The sequence below is a fragment of the Alternaria ventricosa genome (assembly GCF_023758065.1).
Source record: "Alternaria ventricosa strain BMP 2768 chromosome Unknown scaffold_37, whole genome shotgun sequence".
NCBI lineage: Eukaryota > Fungi > Ascomycota > Dothideomycetes > Pleosporales > Pleosporaceae > Alternaria > Alternaria ventricosa.
In genome coordinates, this window is record NW_026055717.1 from 162,102 (window position 1) to 177,059 (window position 14,958).

Below are 14,958 nucleotides of genomic sequence, written 5' to 3' on the forward strand. Positions count from 1 at the left end.
GTACTACTTATATCTGACTACCCGACGAACTGACATACATGTAAGAAACCTTCCCCTCATTTCCCCTTGTTGCTAGACTAGGGATCTTCCGGAAATGTCTCCGGTGGAGTTTTGGGCGGTTCGTAGCTCGCGCTTTCATCGCAAGTCTTGCTGTTGCAATCTGTCTTGAGGTGCCACTCTCTTCCATCTTCGTCCTCCATATACTTGTAAGAACAGTAATTGATGGGCGAAACGAGCGAGACAGCGAACGGTGCCATCTACGAGGGTTAGCTTCGCTAGCTAGTCACGCGTTACAATGCTAGAGGAGCGCACCTTGATCTTCTTCTTCGGGAGGAGAATGAGAAATTTCTTGATGTTGGATGTTCGAAAAGGGTATGTATGTTTGTGCTAGCGTGATCAGATCAATGGAAAATTGTGCTCAGCGCAAGCTCGCGCTTGAGATACATATATATTCCTGGAGATGACTTCCGGAGTCAAACCATCTCCTGATCCGGCGAATGCAGTATGTACCCCCCTCAGTGGCTTGCCAACGCATTAAGTCAGAGCCGAGTACCCAACCACTCTGCATCACCGCACACCCTTGCCTTTGCGTTGAACGAAGGAATGACGCTGGCTTATACCTCATCCGAAAATGTGTGCCGTTTACTCATACGCGTTTGCGACAAGGCTGTAGCAAAAGGTGGAATTTGCGCCAGTAGCATGTAGACAACCTATCTCTTGGGCGCGCATAAGTATCGACTGCCAAGGGTTGTTCTGCTCTCATGTTCGTGCAAAATGAAGGCGCGCGAGAGCGGGCCATCTTCCCAGGACGCGGGTGGCAATGTAGAGACTTCATTAGTAATCTGTTTGCGCATACAACTATACAGGACTCCGGCTTTTGGACATGTGCGACGGGTGTGTTTGCTTACTTTTCCGCTGTCAGAAACGGGCAGACAAAGGAACAAGAGAAGAAGACTATAAGGAGATTGATTATAACTCTTGTGATGCGTGTTTGCTTCAAGCTAGGATGATTAACTTAAGTTCCCGTCGATGAAGAATGAACTTTGGATTATAAGCTCCACGCCTTTCGCGCTCTTGCTCAACATTGATGTTCTACCACCTGAGATGACTATATTATGTGGAAAGTTGATCGTTCACAGCTCTCGAACGACTCCATACTGTCGTATTCGGAGCCACTGGGACAGATATAGCCCACGCCTACACGCTCAAAGCAACGATCTCTGCCCTCTGGTTCATGTCTCTGAACTAAAGCAAGGCATGCGATCCTCCAGTTCCAAACGTAGACAGGACAAAAGTGGAAGTCCTCTGGTTCTTCATCGTCGCGGTCGAAACAAACCCACCCATCAGCAAGCCCCGATAGTTCTGCCTTTATTACGAAATTTCTTTTTCTCTGAGATTGATTCTGACCTCGATCCCCTTCAGGTTCGCATTTGTGGAAGGGTTTTAGCATTCCTGAAACCTTCAGAGGATGACACGGCCAAGGGATTTGAACTTCGTCTTCTATCGCCTCGAGATGGAGGTTACAGTCCTTCAGACCGTAGTCTTCCCATGCACCAACAAGACGATCCGTGGAAACAAATGTTGTTGGGCCTTCTAGGGATGCCCACGACCATGACGAACATAGCCTAGATCGCCTATCGCCGTCAAGTACCGACAGCGTTCTTTGTGCTTCAGAAAACCACGTTAGTTCGCGCACGAACTGCCATGAACCATCATCCCAATGACCATCGACACAACGAAGCCCGGTCCGTTTCTCAACGACGCGGATGATACCCAGCAAAGCTATCAAACGATCACTTTGTTTGGTGAAAACTCTGGTGCAGTAGTAGCGAACAAAGGTTCTCCAGCTTCCGTAGAGCTCCTCAAGCGGCGACCTTGGAAATCCTGTGTCGCGTAAATCGTTATTACGCTCGATGGGTGCTGCTCCAATGTGAGAAATCGCGTTTACCTTGGTCCAGAATAGCGACGGTTCCAGGGGTTCACCATGAAAAGGACTTCCATCTTCACATTCTTCTCCCAATAGATACTCTTTGCATTCCCAGTATACTTGTGAAGCAGCGTAGTGGATGATACGATGCGAGAGTGTCTTCTCTTGAAGAACCCAACCACGCTGGTTCAGCGGTGCATCGTCAAGATCTGTCTCAGTTCTCCACGAGCCATCGGTGAACCACATGTATCCATCTCCCTCATCGGAGCCATCAAAGGGAAATTTGAACCAACTACACAGAGGGCGTACGCTGTCCAGCCCATCATTCCCATCACTTGCCCACGTTGCAGCGATGGTAACATAGGCATTCGCATAAATGACGCCCATGCGTTCTGATTCCTGAAGCCAGTCGATCTTGTCGTCTTGTATGATACACAATGAATCAATCCAGATGTACTCAATACCCAGCTTTCTTGCCACGTGAATTGCATCCTGAAATGTTTTCGAAAGACTGCCGAGTATGATTTCCTCCCTGAAAAGTTCGATGTTCTCATTCAACGTTCTGACTTGTGGAGTTTTCCCCCAACAGTGGCTCAAGGCGATGTATCGATCACTCTGGTGTGCCTGAGATATGTGAAGATGTGGATGTCGAGTTGCTGAGCCAACATGGATTACTCTGGTAGGTAGGCATCGCATCTCTGCCTCAGAGAACTGCGAAGAACGGCTCCAACAACTTAGGTGTGTTTCGTCGCACTCCTCAATCCAACGAGAAATTGTCTGGAAGGTAGCAGCCGAGAGATTAGAAGATGGTGCACGCAAAGCTGGTACAAACTTTGAAGCATATGAACCTATCAGTATCAGATCTGGCAGCAACGCGCAGGATGTAAAGTATTGAGCTGCGTACCTCGGTCCGCATAAATCCGAATCCGAAACTGCTCCGAATGCAATCTGCGCGTACCGAATCCACGAAAATGTTCACAGAAAACTCGATATACTCGTAATTCGGAACCTCTGTCGGTCTCCAGCTTGCTGTAATCGAGTGCCCAACCGATATCAATGTTCCTGGGAAAAACATTCTCTGAATTGGTAGACGCAAAAATCATCTTGCACATGGGACATTCTGTGACCATGTTTCGATCGTAACGTACCCACAAGAGCCTTTCTGGGCCATTCTCCGTCTCCAACAGATTGTGGAGTGTAAATTTTTGGCAGTTGGTGCATATGCCTTCGGGGAAAAGCTCCGGGTTTATCAATCTCGGTTCTTCCTTGGTTATGGTAACGTCGTTTGAGGATATATCGGTCTCGGGGGCTCTAGAGCCGCGAAAACAGGATTGCAGTATAAGTTTCCACATTGTGTGTGCGTATCCAGTTCTATCGCAAAGATGTGAAGAGCAAGTTTGAGATAGTCCGATAAGCATAGCCTTGGAGAAGTGCGTGACCTCATATTAACACGCCATGTAATCAAGGCAGCTGAACTGGTCAGCTGAGTGGCTGAAGGAACCTGCAGCCCGTTCGTCATCTTACCTTACCGCATTCATCCACTGGGCAGTGTTATCACCATGAGAAGTGAAGAATCATACGAGATGCGTTCTCCATGCACTTCAGTAATGCGCTCTTGTACCTGCTCTTCAGAGGTAGTCTTGTGGTCGACGACGTACACGTCAAGCTCTCTTGTCATTGCCGCCGCGAGCTCAAGCACAGCTTCGTGCGTGCCAGCGACAGAGTTTCGGCCCCGCTTAAGCATGATGGTGTGGGTGCGCCACCACATTACGGCAATGCCAATCGCCCAGGCTAGGAGCATGATGCCCAGGTGTCCATGCAGAAGAGCTGTATCGAGAAGAAGCCCCATTCGTGATTTCTCTGGCGATGGATTAGCGAAAGGTGATCATGGTAGTATGCAACGAATGCCACACCCCAATCCACTAGCAAACTTCATACCGACTCAGCTGTTCGTAGGAGTTAACATTCCTGGAAGTCAATACACCCAACCGAAAGTAAGCACATACACAAACCTCTAGAGACATGAGCCCTCGCTTCAATGATCGCAGCGCGGCGAAGAGATGCGGAGCTATTGCGAGCTGAACGTGAGACTGAGTTGGGTGGTTCCGGTGTGGTTCCAGGCTGCGCCATGTCGCAGCCAACGCCCACGCAAGTTATCGTGCGCCACGCCCGATTACGTGAGCTACGCTGATCGCAAACTCAAAACCTAGAATCCCCACGAAGAAGTCGTCCGTCGTAGTCTCGCGCAAAGGTGAAAGTTGAGTTGCGTCGCGTCGCGTTACTGCTGACAAGTCGATTGCCTCTCTCGCTTAGGCAACTTCCGGAACCGGCGTTCATTCGAGCAGCTCGACTCCAAACCACTACATTATGTACATTCTGATTCCTCGTTCCTTCACATACGACCATAGGACACTGAGAATTAGGCTTCCCGTCCGCTCAGCCATATACAAGCAGTGTACCGGCGGATTAGTAGTTAGGTGGGTGACCACTAGCGAATCCCCGCTGTTGTATGTTTTTGCCATTTGAACCTTCTTTTTGGCCATCTTTTTTTGCTGCTCGTTGCGCATAGTGATGTGGTGGTAAGCGAGGACGGAGTGGAAGCGGCTTGAGCGATGGAGGCGACGTGGCTGGATCGTGAAGAGTTGAGCAGGAGCTGGGAGTAAAGTGATTGCGCTCCTCGCTACACTGCTTTTTGCCGTGGAGATAGGTGGAGAGAACGCGTAAGAGCTATGTACAACTTGGTCGAGCACTAGCAACAACACACAGTTGCGCGTGCTAAAGAGGATGCTGCGTTAGCATGCCAACATGATGTCGATAGACGCATTGTTGTACCTAGGAAGAGAAACGGAGAACTTGAACTAATACTAAGCTAAACTAAGACTACCTACTATACTACCTACATCCGCTCAAAAAACAAAACGCCTTGGAAATGGGTCGTGCGCATATATCATCGCCTCTTTACTCATACGTGAATTCAAAGGCTACGCTCTTCGCTCGCTGGAGAAAGAAAAAAAGGTAAAGACACACATGTTCTATATAGATATTCACCCGCCACCCCGCCCTATTTGCCTGCCGAAAATGCTATCACTAGTCCCATTTCCTCCTCTTATCTGGTATTTCCGGTATGTTCCACCTCTTCCTCTAAGCTGAGATCCAGACCAGACATGCCCTTGTCCCCCTTATTCAACGCCCGCGGTAGCACACACACATGTGGGAAATGATGATATCGGAAGTTGATACGGATTTTGTTTGTACTCAGACGGAGTACAACTCGCGGAAGCGAGCCTGCTGCTCGGAAGGCAGGCCTCCGATGAAGGCGTCGAAGTTGCCGATCATGCCTTTGTATTGTTGGATGACCTGGTTATAGTGTTAGCTAAATGTACTCTTCGCAATCAAGCATGGATGTGATCTCACCTTCTGGAACGTCTCCTGCACCTGACGACCAGCCGTAGGACCGCGTACAACATTCCGATCAGCCTGTGACATATCGCTGAAGAACTCCAGGAGAGATTGCTCCATGGCTCCCGGGTTGGCCAGAACGATCAACATAAACCCAGTAAGTGCGTGGCACTTCTCATCCGTCCATTGCACTTTCCTAATAGCGCGGAGGAAAGGAGGGGCGATTTGAGCGAGATGGGGGGCGAGTAAGGGCGCGCTACCAAGACCTAGACGACCGAGAGCAATGGCTGCGTTCTCGTTCAAGGATTCTGGCACGCGCTCGTCAAAGAGGATATTACCCAGCTTCTGGAGCAACTGCTCAACATAGGGCTCCATGCCTTCTTTGTGGCACATGGCAATCTCGCCGGCGGACCAGCAGGCGTTGTTAATGACTGAGTATCCAGTGTCGAGACTGTTAGAATCTATCCGCGAAACGTCTAACTGTGTGATGAGGGTGGTCAATACGTCTCGCAGATGGGGCTGGAGTTGTTGGAAGACGTAGATGGCGCAGTCTCCGAGAAGTGCGTATGCAGACTGTCGCACGTCGTTGTTTGGGTCCCGCATGCAGACAACTAGTAGGTTGAAGAAGTTTGGTGCTTGTGTGACTAGTGTCGCGCTGTCCTGGGAGTTGAGGGCTTGGATGATGGCGCTGAGCAAGTCAAGGCTTGTTACCAAAAAGTCTTTGTCCGGAGGCTCGAAACCTTGAATCTCAGCCGCCATTTGACCTTCTTCGAGGTTGCGGTGGATGATCTTCATGCACCTGGCGAATATGCCAGCTGCGTATGGCGCGAATTTGGGTCCGAGAGCCGTGGCAACATATGAGAGGCACTCCAGCAATGGGAACATTTCTCTCGATTGGTCTGACACCTTGTTCCATCGTTGAATGAGCGCGGGCATAAGTGTCTGGACGAGCGAGTCGTCTGCCAGTGCAGGTCCGACGTGTTCGGCCAGTGTCTGAACGCAGTCGTAAAGGATGAACATGTTCCGGTCCTTGTACATAGCAAAGCACTGTACGAACTGCTTGACAATGACGGGACAGTATAGGGTTAGCTCAACGTTGGCCTTCTCCTCGAGATTTGCAAAGGCTGACGCCGCAGCTTCCTGGACGCGCTTGTTGGTGTCGAGCATCTTCACCAGAATGCCCTCCATCATTGGTTCGAAGAACTGCTTCTTGCCAGCCCCGTCAAGATGCGCAGCCCATCCCGAGTAGCGACCGAGAGTCCAGCATGTGATTTGGCGCACAACAGGCTTCGGGTCGTTCAGGAGGGTTAGGAGGAATGGAGTGAGCATGGGAAGATGCGGCTCCACAACTTCCATGCAGCCATCCGCAATAGCGCCAAGAGCCAGAACTGCGGACTCCCGGTTGGGCCATTCAGCGTGGTTAAGGTTGTCTGTGAGGTATGGAAGAGTCGCCTGGAATACGGCCTCGTGGAAGACGGATGCGAGGACATCAAGGGCCGCAGCGGAGCACTTTCGAAGGTTCCACATCTCCTCGGGGTCGCCGAACTCGTCATCGTCGTCAAAGTCGTCAATCTCGCCGTCGCTGAGACCATCGTCATCGCCTGTGGGTAATCCGGCTCCATTCGAGCCTGGGACCGTCTCGCCGTTCGCGTTTGTGGTAAGTCGCGCGGCCTTGCTTGATGCGAACTGAGGTTTGATGTCTTGTTCCCGATCCTCCTGCTCATAGTCCTCCTCTTCACCCTCTAGACGGAGGATCTCGTCTTCGCTGTACACCATGCTAGATAGTAATACAGGTATTATCTTGGCCAGATATGGTCCAAGGTGGTCCCTCATCTTCTCATCCTCACTGGCACACAGCCAGAACTCGGCCGCGTCCAAAGCCAGGTCTGCATTGTTCTCAGTGCGCTGCTGTGCGACCATGAATTCGACCAGACCCTCCATATGTGGTATTATCATCTGAGGAGCGATGTCGGCTATGTGGACGAAGGTTCGGCAGACGTGTTTCCGCACGTCTTCGCTGGGGTCAGTGGCTAGTTTAAAAAGCTGCTGCATGAGCATGTCGATGTTCGCGACGACGGCCTGGGGCTTCTCTGGGACGAATACGTTGATAGCGGCCAATGCGTCGGCGCGTACTCGGGGCTGGGGGCTTGTTGTGAGTTCGAGCAGCTGGGGAAAGAGGAAGTTAAGGGGCTTTTGTCCTTGGTAGTCTCGGTCCAGAGCCTTCCTGTTGTCCTCACAGATCTTGAGCAGCGCGCCCATGGCGCCTTCTTGCGCCTGTGTCGAGACACTGCCGTCGGCGTTGCTGACCATGCCGACCAGCTCTGAGAGAATCTGTGGCCAGCCCATAATAGAGCCCTGGCGCACAATCTCCGTTATGACATTTCCCGCGTAGCCCCGTATTTGCGTAGTCGAGTCTTGCAATCCCGCAAGTATCACTGATCGTATGTAGTCCTTGGTGGAGTCGGGCATCGATTTGTAGCCGGTCTTGATGTCGTTCTTGAGCATAACGGCAGCGGCAGCGCGCGTCTGGAAGTATTGAGAGGCGTCCATGTTCACGACGGACGGGGGCTGGCTGCTGGAGAAGATGTAGGCGAGGTACTTGTCGATATCAGGAGAAGTTTGGGCCGACTTGAGCATCTGTGTGGTCGCCGCGGTCAGCACATTGCAGCAATGCGATGCATAGCAGGGACAAACGAACCTCTCCGGCATTCTTGCGCGCATTCTGATCATGGCCGCTCAGCGAGTCCCTCAGACACTGCGCCAGCTGTCGCAGGGGCTCCTCTTGGGGTTGCCACGCCATATTTGCGGTGGATTACTTCGCAGTGCGGGGAAGGTGTGTGCGAGAGTCTAGTAGCACCCTCGAATTGGGTATGTGCGGAAAAGCAGGGCTGCGCTGCGGAGGTGAAGCAGGCGGAAAAAAGAGTAGACCCTGGCGACTTAAGCTTGTTCTGCTGGTACGCTTCATGGTTAGCTCTGATGGGGAAAGCCATGGGCGAATGAACAATGAGGGGCAGTGCTCACCAGCCTTTGACGCGAAACAGACAATAGGGCGGGCTACAAGGCGACGAACATGTTTTTTCTAGCGGCCGACAAATTATTTCCTCGCTGTAATATTTTGCGTGTAGTGCAACAAGTTTGCTCGAGAATGACGAGGGAGCCCGTAACGTGCAGTGGGTTCTGCTTGCGACCCAATTATGCGCAGCGGGCGGTGAGCTAGGAAGGAGCAGCTGCCGTGCGACTGAGTCGAGGATGCGAGCGCAGTCAGCCTTTACCAAGGCCGAGACGGTGAGCTTCAGGGGCGGTATAAAGCGGGCGCGGTCGTAATCTCAGTGAGTGCGCGTCTGCTGGGGTGATGGGCCTGCTTGCGACCGCCCAAGTCGGGCGGGCTCGGTAGAAAAGGGCGACGTGACTGCGAGACGCGTGCAAGACATTCCCCAGCTCTTCCACGCCAACAAACAAAGTCGCCCTCATCGCGCCTCATCATTCACACGGTATGTAAATGGTCGATACTGCGCGGTAGTCGAAAACAGCACCTGTCATCAGCCGTCTGTTGTACAAGTCGGTGCTTTTAGCACACGTCGTACCGCAGCACCTGCATCGTGCTCCTGCTTCAATAACGCCGTCCGGTATCGCGTCAGTCGAGAATTGACGTCCGGGCAGCACCTAAAAAGTCATGTGAGTGCTTCAGGGAAATCACGTGCATCGCCATCGCTCCTTCCTGTTCCAAGGTCGTCTCACTTTACTAGCTCAAGACCCTTACTTCTCGACCTCACTTCCGGAGACCCCGTGAGGAAGTCTCAAAAACATCAAGAACGCCAAGGCGCAGTCATTTCTCTCAGTCACGCAATATACTACCCGTCTACGAGATACATTTCTCCACGCTCAAGGTACAGCACAGCCCATGTGCCAGCAAGACGTCGACAATATGAGCCAGTCGTCAAGAGCCAGAAGGCGCCGACAACAGAAGTCACATTGTGATGGTCAATGACCCACCGTAAGCAAGGTACAGACCTGATTCCGAATAGCATCCATTGCTCACTTGGGTGCTTGCGTGATTCGCGTGTACCATGACATGGACATATTGGGCCTTGTGTTATGATGATAGTACAGTTGAGCCTCCTTCCAGTTACACAAGGGCGACTGCCCCATGGCTGCCAGCAAGACGAAAGCAATACACCTGGTCCAAAAAGAAGACCACGTCGCTAGGACCTCAGCATCCTCAATTGATGTCAAAGGACGAGGGTTTGTATCAGACTTGAACTACCCGCAGCCTATGTCGATGAGCCGCGTCTGCATGCGCCGTCTGTGAAGTCAGAATATCACACCCATAAATACCCCCACGGACAGTTGTCTACTACTGAGTTCCCGTGCAACTTGATGCAGGTTCAAGCTACACCATTCCGAACAAATGTCTGCGCGAATGTATTGTTGTTCGATGTCATCTGACAATAATCGACACTACCTAAGTGACTTCTCTCCTTTGGGTCATGCACGAAGTCATCACTGAATTTACGCCTCCCTTGAGAGAGCATGGTCTGTCATCAATCTTCCAACTGCATCATTCAAGCTATCAAGTCATGTATAATACGCCTTATTCGACAACTCATGGGTACTTTTGCTTCTTCTTCGTTAACGTATTGGAGCCGCTATCGATTACTCAGGGTATGAGCTTTGACATCATTGACGTCAATGGCGAGCGGGTAGGCATCCTATCCGTAGAATGACGCAAGACTGATGTCCAGGCTGTGTGTGATAGAAGCGCGGGACAAATTCCAGTGCAATCGGCCATTTAACACAACATGATGTCAACAGGCTATGAAGTCGTCGCGACTCAAAGAAGTCCCCTTGCGTGATGAAAAAGGATGAACCATATTGCCAACTTCAAGACATCAAGACGAGCTCAAAAGAGCACTTCGCTTGCTATGTATGCGGTAACGAGATATTGATAGGGCTTGCCGATATCAGGCACAGACACTAGCTGCTGAAGCGCCTTTGAAGGCGGCTCTGCTATGTTGGTGTTTCAGGACTGTACGACATGGGTTCGCCAGTGGATCAAGTGCCTCAGAAGCATTTCCCCGCGCTTGAACAAAAGCAATCGCGTCAAGGGCTAAATTTGGCCTGTCTATTCTGGCATGTCTGGATTAGCGATATGTCTACTTTTTGCGAGGGACCAGAACCGAGGGTGATGCAAGTACAGCAATTTCTGTTGTGTCGTAGAAAGGCTCGCAGCCTTCTAGAAGAGTAATGCACGCATGATGTCGTGGCCATGCAAGTCTGAGTTGGTTTTTCGGTCTGGATTGCTGCGCGACGACTACCATGGTCGAGATTACCGCTTCAAGACGGCGAAGGGAGCCAGCGCAATGCTAAGGGACGCCGTTGAAGCCTACGAAAGTATTGATTTTCCCAAGTGTGGTGTTTCGCGGCGAATCTGTAACGTGACGGGTAGATCGGCAGAATCCAGGACCGGGGGCTCAGAGTGTCGTGTGCAGGCGGAGGTGGCAAAGCGCCGCGCGATTCCAAGCCAAGCTGCGTCAGGCACTTGACGTCTCACGCCGATCTCACAATCACGCCAATCCATCATCACACTTCGACGCCTTTCCTTCACCCTCACCCACGACGGCGCACTGCTACCGACGGCAATTCGCACCTTCACCACGCCCCATCGCGTCGCTGCCCTGTCGCCAGCTCTGCCAGCCATCCGCCGCGGCACATCAACGAGTGGTTACCGGCCCCCACTGATCCGTCCAGCGACTCCACTGGACGACTTCATCCCGGAACGAGCGCTGCTGCGCCCATCGCACCCGCCCTCACCGAGTCGCAACCCCCATAGCACTCGATCATGCTGCCTCAAGAACCGCTGCAAGCGGGCCCGCCGCACACGACTCTGTCCAGATCCTACTACCCGACCGGCAATGCGCCCTTTGCGCATGCCACCATCCTTACCGGACAACCGGCCTCACAGCTCGATGACGTGCGGATATCGAGATACAACAACACTCTCGGCTCGACGGCCAAGGGCATCATGATAGGCATATTCTCCGTGCTGGGCGCTGCGGGCGTATGTCTTATCATTGCCGCCATTGTTTACTACTTCCGCTACACCAACACAGGGCGCATCTTCCTCGACCGGATAACGCGGCCGGGTGAATATGACGACGAGCAACAATTTGCCAAGGAGGAGGCCGAGGCGCTAGAGGATATGGACGACCTGCAAAGAACAGAGTACATGAGAGCGAAAGGTATGCCAGGCAGCTTATCGTGCAGTAGGAACACCAGCTAACCTCGACAGCCTTTGTGCAAGCAAACCCGCCCGAGTCCGTTCAAACCGACATATCACTATCGCAATTCTTGGCCATACAAGAGAAGGGAGTGTCTGCCTGGGAATTTGAGCCCGAACTGGAGATTGCCAACTGCTTTGTCGAAGGTCGCACGGAAATTGAGTTCTTCGATTCGGAGTGCAGCGTCCAGAGCAACCTCCCAATACCAAAACAAAATGAAGTCTACTACTGGGAAGCCAAGGTCTACGAGAAGCCCGAGAACACTAGCATTGCGATTGGCGTCACAACGAAGCCGTACCCGTTGTTCAGACTACCAGGTATGTCTAAGACGACGTCCTACCTTTCACTCTTTTACTAACATTTATCAGGATACCACAAAGCCTCGATATCGTACATGTCCAACGGAAACCGCCGATACAACCAGCCCTTCCAACCCTCCGCTTACGGCCCATCTTACGTGCAAGGAGATGTAATTGGTGTTGGATACAGACCTCGAACAGGAACAATCTTCTTCACACGAAACGGAAAAAAACTTGACGACGTCGCCCACGGTCTCAAAACACAAAACTTCTTCCCCACCGTCGGCGCAAACGGCCCATGCCAGGTGCACGTAAACTTCGGCCAAATGGGCTTCGTCTTCATCGAAGCCAACGTCAAGAAATGGGGTCTAGCCCCTCAAACCGGCAGCCTCGCACCCCCACCTCCCTACGGCAGCGAACAAGGATCCATACTTCTCGACTCTGGTCGCGAGGGCATAAGAGAAGGCATGGGCGGAAGCTACATCCAAGCCGGTTTTGGCCACGGCCGTTCCAGCAGCCAGCAAATGCGTCTCGGACGCCAGGTACCAACGAGCCCCGGCCCGCAGCGCAGTCCAACCGACATCTCATTAGCCGCCCTTAGTCTGGTCGATTCTAACGAAGATGTCGGTGAAGGGGCGAGCCATGACGATCACGCGACAACCACAATCCCCGTAGACCAACGCCAGGGTCTTGGTCTCCTGTCACCAGGCGAACTCCCTCCCGAATACAGTAGTCCTGTTGGGTCGCCCAACCTGCGCAACACGGCCGACCACGAACGAAACGGATACTGGGACGAGCGAGCACCGCTTCTACAGAACCAGCAGCAGTCTGGGGAAAGAAGTCCACCTGTTCCGAGCTATGATGCCGCGATGGCTGATACACCAGAGATACGGCGTCCTGCTATCAGAGTGAGGAGCGCAACAGAAGCTGGTGTGAGACCGCGTGGGCCCCGCTGATGACTTGGCCATTTTTCCTTGTGTTACTCTACTCCATTGTTTTGACGAATCCGAGACGAAGGATTGCGTCTTTTCACTATACCCTATCGCTCACCTTTTCCTTTTTCCTATCTTTGTCGGGGCTGGATCCATCTCATTGCGAAGGATCATTATAGATCGAACGCACCGCTGTGGGGACTTTCTCCATGGACTGCATGGGTGGCAGCGAAACATATCTTTGAGCAGGCTGATCTCTTACGGTCCATCCTACATGGCGTTCTGGAAGCGAGCATTGTTACGTTTATTTCTGCTTGCTTTCTGGGTGGAGTCACGAATGATTAAGCACACGAATACTTTTGTTGCTGGCGTTTTGATAAGGGATAGATTGGATTCATGTGCGTTGAAGCGTGGTCAAATTGGATTGCGGCTGGCTTTGGCTACTCATGTGGTAGCTGTTGGATTGTAGTAGTAAAGCGGACAAGTTGTTTGGATCGTCAATATACACGCTCTCCCACTTGCGAGAATTATCATCTCATTCCTTCTTTCTATCTACCCTGCTTGTTATCAATCCTAGCATGAACTTCCTATGGCTAACAGCAATCAAGCATTCACCAGACACGCGGTCTACAAACGAATCATCCTTTTCTTACTGTCGAACCGCACGAACATACACATTCCGTCTCCATAGAGACCCATGGTACTCTTCCAGGTTGCCATACTTGGCGTACCAAAGTGAAGACCTAGCGCTCGCTTAATTTGTTGGAGAGCATTATCTCTTTTCAGTTCCTCCTGAACGCATAAAAAACCGCCACCGCGTTCAATACCTTCTGCAGCACAATAGTAATGTCCACGAACAATTCATGGGCGGACGACCATACCCATGGCGCAACCCCGCGATCATCTTCGAATCGCTAGCAGAATCGCTCATCCTCGCCGACCTAAAACGATCCTGGCACTTCCAAAGAGAAGCACAATTCCGCTGGATGCAAAAAGTGATTTGGACCTCGATTGACCGCTATCGTGTAGTCCTTCGCGACGTCGAAGGCGCGGTAGGCGAAATAGCAAGGGAACTGTGTAATAAGCCTACGAGATTCTACTGGCTTCAGTCAGCGCAGACAGGTGCGCCCCACGCCCCGGAGAAGACTTGCATGTCCGGCGGTGTCTTTGCAGCTATATACGAAGAATGGCGTCGAGGTTGTGTTAAGCTAAATATCGAGTTTGGCCATTTTTTCGCTGCGCCCGTGAGAGTTGCAGGGACGGGTCCGGACAGCCTACCAGATATCTTAACGGCACATTCATCGCTCTTTGCGCAAGCACAGCGTGTTTCGTTAGATATATAGAACTATTCAGTGCATCCGCTTCTCCCTGCCGTCATCCTCGTATGCGACCGCCGTGACTCAAGAGTTAAAGAAGGAACAGATGGCTTCGTTAGTCTACGCGAAGTAGCGAGGACACAGACTGTGCTTGCCATTCTCGCCGGAGTGACAAACCGAACTAGCACCGGTGTCCACATCTCTCTAAATCCTCTCAAGCCCTTCGCTCTGCCCATCGAAAGACCCGATGCCACTGGCCTTGATATCATGCGAGTGCCCCTGGATATCGCCGTCAGATTTATCATCGAGTTGGAGGTCAGGATTGATGAGCAAAAGGAAACCAACAGTGCAACGTTAGACAAGAGTCTCTGTCTGCACCAAACGCCCATTGGATACAGTCGCGATATTAGGTTTTACCCCAATGTATGGGCGAGGACAATGCGGGCAGAGGCGATGAAGACTGGGTTTAAAAAGTTGGAGGATACGAGGTTTGCTGCTGTGCGCGTTCATGCTCAGCTTTCTGGGGAAGAGTCGGGGTGTGAATTTGAACATGTGCTTTTTAGTCAGACGTGGAAAGAGTGAACTCACATGCGTTTTTGGTTGATCGTTCCACTTGGAATCGAGGTACACGCTGAGGGCAGAGCTTTATATGGGTTTATTGGCAGCGGTGGAAGAGCTGGTGTGTTTCGAGGTGTAGGACTATCTGCTACATCTATGTGAGTGTTAAGCAGAAATTGTATTTCACCTCTTGATGATTTCGTTACTCTGGTATTCATGCGAGGGGGGGGGGGGGGGGGGGGTGGTTAT

General features: G+C 51.8%; 2 protein-coding genes across 2 annotated transcripts; one reads left to right on the forward strand and one right to left on the reverse strand.

Moving 5' to 3' along the window:
• Positions 1-5,182: 5,182 nt before the first annotated feature.
• On the reverse strand, positions 5,183-8,126 carry J4E93_010899 (uncharacterized protein; the record flags this gene model as incomplete). Its single annotated transcript, XM_049348775.1, has 3 exons — positions 5,183-5,284; positions 5,342-7,963; positions 8,025-8,126. 3 exons carry the CDS (start codon positions 8,124-8,126, stop codon positions 5,183-5,185), a joined length of 2,826 nt encoding a protein of 941 aa, XP_049194116.1.
• A 3,039-nt stretch (positions 8,127-11,165) lies between these two features.
• On the forward strand, positions 11,166-12,859 carry SSH4 (Rsp5p-dependent ubiquitination, sorting of cargo proteins at the multivesicular body; the record flags this gene model as incomplete). Its single annotated transcript, XM_049348776.1, has 3 exons — positions 11,166-11,565; positions 11,616-11,921; positions 11,973-12,859. The coding sequence occupies 3 exons, from the start codon at positions 11,166-11,168 to the stop codon at positions 12,857-12,859; spliced, it is 1,593 nt and encodes a 530-aa protein (XP_049194117.1).
• Between the last annotated feature and the right edge of the window lie 2,099 nt (positions 12,860-14,958).